The 5,910-nt window shown below is 40.9% G+C and overlaps 1 protein-coding gene across 1 annotated transcript in view; it reads left to right on the forward strand.

Moving 5' to 3' along the window:
• The first annotated feature begins 1,084 nt into the window (after positions 1 to 1,084).
• The window catches only part of SARC_07598 (hypothetical protein), a 9,034-nt gene continuing 4,208 nt past the window's right edge, over positions 1,085 to 5,910 (forward strand). The window contains exons 1-8 of the mRNA XM_014298459.1: positions 1,085 to 2,025; positions 2,480 to 2,688; positions 2,952 to 3,243; positions 3,595 to 3,794; positions 4,012 to 4,216; positions 4,550 to 4,738; positions 5,082 to 5,197; positions 5,680 to 5,867. Coding sequence (XP_014153934.1) covers positions 1,494 to 2,025; positions 2,480 to 2,688; positions 2,952 to 3,243; positions 3,595 to 3,794; positions 4,012 to 4,216; positions 4,550 to 4,738; positions 5,082 to 5,197; positions 5,680 to 5,867 — 1,931 coding nt within the window. The 5' untranslated portion in view covers positions 1,085 to 1,493. The remainder of the gene's footprint in view (positions 2,026 to 2,479; positions 2,689 to 2,951; positions 3,244 to 3,594; positions 3,795 to 4,011; positions 4,217 to 4,549; positions 4,739 to 5,081; positions 5,198 to 5,679; positions 5,868 to 5,910) is intronic.

Consider the following 5,910-nt stretch of genomic DNA (forward strand, 5'->3'; position numbering starts at 1 on the left):
TAGATATAGATATAAAGTCGAGATCCACCGAAGTAACATAAATTAAATTTAGACTGAGACTGTCGTGTCTATGGAAAACCGTGACCATGCTTACTATGATTGTTTTATGTGGAGCGTCGTTGGCAAGATTGACAAGGAACGGCTATATCCGAGACGGATTTTATAGTTACATCTACATAATACTTTATCTGCGAGTTGTTTTGCGCTTTATATTTTTTTTCTTACCTTTACATCTATGTGGACGTTCACGATCAAGTTAGGCATGGCTGTTTTGGAGTGATTAATATATGCTTCTGTATAGTAAGGTGAATAGAGTGACGTAACTATCGATATTTATTTACTTCAGTCGCTGTATATAGAAAAGTCTAGAGAGTAGGGCTTCTCTACTATTTAAGTATCACGCTTCATTAGTGCGTTAAATAACGCTTTCAGATCGCTCTATCGTTTGCGACAGGCTTATTGTTTATGAACTGTTTTTACTGTTTTTGTCGATTTTGCCTTAAAAAATGAATACGAATATTGTGTGTAATTTAGAAGGCTATGAATATTGGTACAGATAGGGGACTAAAAATTATGAATTTATGTAATGTATATTGATGGATTACGACTGACGAGTGACGACTGACGATTGGCGACTGACGTCTGACAGTGACAGTCTGACACTCAGGATAGTGATGAGTCTGAAAACTCTGAATTCTGAAATACATTTCACAGTATTTGCCTAGCCACCCTAATATGGAATGAACAAGGGCGCCAAAACGACCCAGGTATGAGCCATAAGTGATGAAGCCATAAAATGGGGATTTTTTTTATACTAAAGGGGAGTCGATTTTAAAAGACCGAACCAAACCTATTAATCCCAATATTTTTTTCTAGACTTTTTGAAACATTTTTATATATAAAATTGCACTGGCGCTTCTATTGGTTCATGCAGTTATGCAGTTATGTATCGATGTGTGCACTTTTCGGCCTTGCCAAAACTTGGATTTCCGGGTCGCGTATTAACATCTTGAACCTTCTAAGGGTTCATATATATAATAAATACAAGTATTATTACTTCAAACCCTTTATTATGGTATAGAGGGCTAATTATAATTGCTCAAAATCACCATTCAAGTGCATGCATGTTAATCAATGACTCCATGACAAGTTAATCAATGACATCCATTTGGTGTGCGTATTCATAAATATGGCTTCGTTATGATTTTTAGACCTTCGTTATACTTACATAACCATAATTAAACCATAATAATGTGCTTTTAATCGTTTGTGGGTGAATATTTAGTGAATTTTGACAAAAAGTTCATATATATATATATATATATGTATATATTCCTCTGCGTGTACGCATATACTTATATATGTACATAAATCTCTATACAGACAGATCCTAAATAGTACACGTCTCAAGGATTGGCTTTTGATCGATGTGAAGAAATACTGGCGAGTTTATAGGGGGCTCATTTTACTTATATGCCTGTCAATCATTCAGCATGTCGATATCACACCCGCCTGGGAAGCGCACAATGCGCGTATTGTGTCTACATGGAGGCAGACAAACAGCTGAAATTTTTCGGAAGCGCATGCACAGGTTAACTCCTGCGGACACGATGCAAGCAGTGGATTTTGTGTACATAGATGGTCCACACTCAGTCCATTCTTTAGATGAGAAGTTAGAGTCTACAGGCCACTTTAAATCGGAACCCACGAATAAGGACTCTGATGTTCAGCCGGAAGGGGACAAGGATTCTAGTCACTTACGTACCTGGTACACTCATATGCGTAATGCATCACATACGTCTGATTTCGTTGTAGACTCTACGTCTATATTGCAGACTTTGTCAAATATCAAACAAGTGTGGAACCAGTTTGGACCTTTCAGTGGACTGCTGGGGTTCAGTGCTGGTGCGACTATCATACCATTCATAGCGAAAGATCCCATACGTTTCCCTGGGCTGTATTTTGTGATCATGGCCTCCGGCGCAGACATTGACTTGTACCCAATAGTAGGTCACGGTCAGAAAGGTATTAAAGATTGGTGGTTGTACTTTGCTGGATATATACCGTGGCCATTGCGTGTCTTATGTCTGGTTTTAGCTGGTTTTGCTGGTCTGTCCGCCAGGGCGAGTTGTTGGGTTGATATTTCACGTTTTCGCCAGTACTTCTAAATCTGTAAGTGGTATTTGCAGTCTAATACCAAGAATTCTAGCTCACGATGTATCCGCTCGTAAATGACAGTGCTGCCTGTATTCAGCAGAATGCAGCCATAGTTGAAACTTAAATTTTTATCCCCGCTTTATATTGCTACTACGGCATAACATTTGACCCGCATCGCGGACACTTCAATACCATGTTATGATACGCACGTGGAAACCGTATAAACCTATCAGAGATATAGGATGCATCTGGAACCAGTGCCTTATTATTTTTTCTAGAATATAAACCTGTTTACGCTCACACAATTACATCCTCGATTCAGCTGTGCTCTCCCATTCAGACATACCATGGTACATACAGTCTTTGCATCTGGTGGGTGATACCGATGACTTGGTAGTGCCATCACGTAGTCTACAACTTGCTGAGGCTTTTCACGACCCAAGGATTTACCGCCACACACTGGGTCATTGTGTACCATTACGACGGATAGACCGAGATGAATTCACATCATTCTTCAAGCGACAAGTAGAGGTAACACTACACATTTGTTTATTGGCGGTACTAATATCGTGTGACATATACGTACCTATTTTGTGATATATACGTACATACTTATATCTACTGGTCACTGACACTTCATCAGTTCCATGATAAAAGCGTGTAGTGTAGATTGGTCCGTTGGGGTTTGTTTCCGATGACCTATGCCATTCGATCCTGATGTGAAATTGATCATGGTTGTCGCCGTGTTACATACATGAAGGCTTATACTACTTCACAAACACGATTATTTGCAGCTATGGAATGACGGTCCTCTCGTCGAAGCGCTCATCGAAGAATTTGAAGTGTTAGAAGCCATTTTCGGTGATGATTTCTCTAGCACTACAATTTCCCAGGAATTTCAGGGCAACTGTGCCGCCAATGACTTGCAGTTTATAAATTGCAGATGTCGTCTGGGTAGTGTTGCCGAGGATGGTGACTTTGATATCGGCCGTTTGTTAGATGTTCGCTTTACAATTGGTCCACACTATCCAAATCAACGCCCGTTTTCTCGTATTCAATTTCATACCGAGAATGACCCTGAAATTGGTAAGCTTTGATCAAACGAAGATGATTATTGGAACTTACTTATTGCAGTTTCATTTTACGGTGTGTTTCCCAATTTGAATGTGCACAGAATTGTGCTTATTAAGCGATGTAGATGTTTTTTTCCAAGCCGTGCTTGTCCTCGAGCTTACATCATAGCCTCTAGGATCCACAGCCAGATAATAACCCGTACAATGTCAACTTCGACCAGATTCGTGTCAGTTCAAAATGTTGACGAGAGCATTTATAGATGTTGGAAAGGAATCGACTGTATCAATCTCTAGGTGTGCAATGGATCAAAAGGACATACAGACATCCGATTTTGCACCCAATACCACCTTACTATATATGCAGATGGTAAAGTGATTGAGAAAACCACAGTTCCAAAAGAGCTTGCGTCAGCCATTCTGGAGGGCATGCACCAGGCCGTACTTGATCACGGGAGTGAGCCAATGTTATTTGACATGGTGCAAGCTGCGAATGTAGTCATATCAGCTTCAACATGGACTACAACAGATCTGTACCCTTCACAACCTTGCATAAAGACGAAAGAGGTATTGCGTTTCAACGTCATTCATATCTATTCCGGGTTTTGCATGAAAGCACAATCTTGCAACAGGTGGAAAATTATGCCCATGCAGGTTGTCTGTGTATATCTGATGGGATGCGAGTTCAAAATCAGGCGTCCTGAGCTTTATATTCTTATCATCTTCCCGATCTATATGGCGTTCTCTATCTCGAACATGACCAAAACGAATATTCATTGTCTAGGATGTGAGCTCTGAAGACTTACTGGTGAGGAACAGCGAAAATGCGGATGCGGATAGTGGCGACTACAGCATTGAGCGTCCCCCAACTCCGATAGATGTGGATATTGCCATCTTACGAGGATCGGCTGCGAACACAGACTCTGTGTCGAAGGGGTCCAGAGGCGTGTGGAGGTTTATTCTGGGCTTGGTGGGAAAGCCGAGCGCAGGTTTGTCGTTGCCAATATAAGCCATTCTTCTTCTGGAATCAAATTGCAGTCCTATAGGGCCATCGAGGCGTTGCGGTTTTTGAGTGGCGCCGGAGTCTGATTGAAAGAGTGCGAATTAATTATGTCTCTCATTATTCGTGTGCCATATTTGGGTGTTGTGAGTTGTCATATTCTAAGATTCCAATGGCCCCCTTCCACACTCAGTATCTTAATTTTAGACTGCTCTTTCACACAGCGAACTATCAGGTTGACTTTATAAATTAACTTTCATGTTGGTACTTGTATGACCAAAAGAAAGATTTGCTCTCACATCCCACATCAATATTCTCGCAGGAAAATCGACATTTTTCAATGGCGCAACCGTGTCGTCGAATGCAAAAGTTGCATCCCATCCCTTTACAACAATCAAACCGAATGTCGGACTGGGTTGGTGGCACAGCCCACCAGATGATAGGCACATACCACTGCTAATCAAAGATGTGGCAGGCTTGGTCCCGGGTGCGAGTGTAGGAAAGGGGAAAGGTAGTGTATTTTTTTGTTTTCGAGTGTGAATGGCGAGTACGACTAGCTCTTTGCTTGCAATTTGCTTCTGATCAACTACATGTTAGGAGTGGTACAATGTATGTGCGTGTCTCTGTTCGTGTAGGAAAGTGACAAAGGGATGCCATGCGCACGGATTTTTTGCATTCTTTACTGCTGTGAATACTTGAGATTTAAAATGGATGCACCTCGTATAGGATTCCGCTCGATCGAACCGAACAGGAAATTGCCTTTTCATTGCTTCATAACATTTTATCCGGTTCTAGGACTCTGCAACACAAAAACAAATTACTTATGCGCACGCTGAATGTCGCACCTATCATAGGAAACCAGTTTTTGAATGATTTGTTAGAAGCCGATGCGCTGATTCACGTCGTTGACTGTTCGGGACGAACTGATAAAGAGGGCAACATCACTAACTATGAGAAAACAAAGGGAAAGGTGTGTTCAAATATTTGTGTTTTTTTACGCAAGCTTACCTGGAGAAAATCGTACCTTCTGCCTGTGTTGATAATCTATTGTTTAGTTGGTGCCATATACTCTAAGTAGCACCCCAAAGGCCGTATCCCTTGACGATGGCTTCATTTAAGAATGTGGAGTGGCATGCAATGTGATGAAACGTCCTTGTAGATTTGTGTTTTTAGTAGGTGCACAAATCTTGTGCTCACATATGGCTATGTGTATTCTTATTTAGAAATATAAATGTATATATATATATATATCTGTCTTTCTGTCTCTATCTCTATCTGTCTATCTATCTATCTATCTATATGTATATCTATATATGTATATATATATATATATATGTGTGTGTGTGTGTGTGTATGTATGTGTGTGTGTGCGTGTATTTATAGATATAGACCTGTCTAGAAGTATAGACACTATAAGTATGTTGAAATGTCCACGGACATACGTGTGCACAGGAGAGAGATACCCCGAATATCGCACATGACCCTCTTGAGGACGTTGTTTGGGTACGTGCGGAACTGCATGCCTGGATCTTCACAAATGTGAAAAGGAAATGGGAGGCGATCAAGAGTAATCCTAAGAAGCTCCCGGGCATGTTCAGCGGCTACCATGCATCCAAGTGGCTAGTACAGGAAGCTTTAAGGTACGTTGTGTATAATTGGACATTTCCAAGACTATCGTCCAAC

Source organism: Sphaeroforma arctica (assembly GCF_001186125.1).
Source record: "Sphaeroforma arctica JP610 unplaced genomic scaffold supercont1.611, whole genome shotgun sequence".
Classification (NCBI taxonomy): domain Eukaryota; class Ichthyosporea; order Ichthyophonida; genus Sphaeroforma; species Sphaeroforma arctica.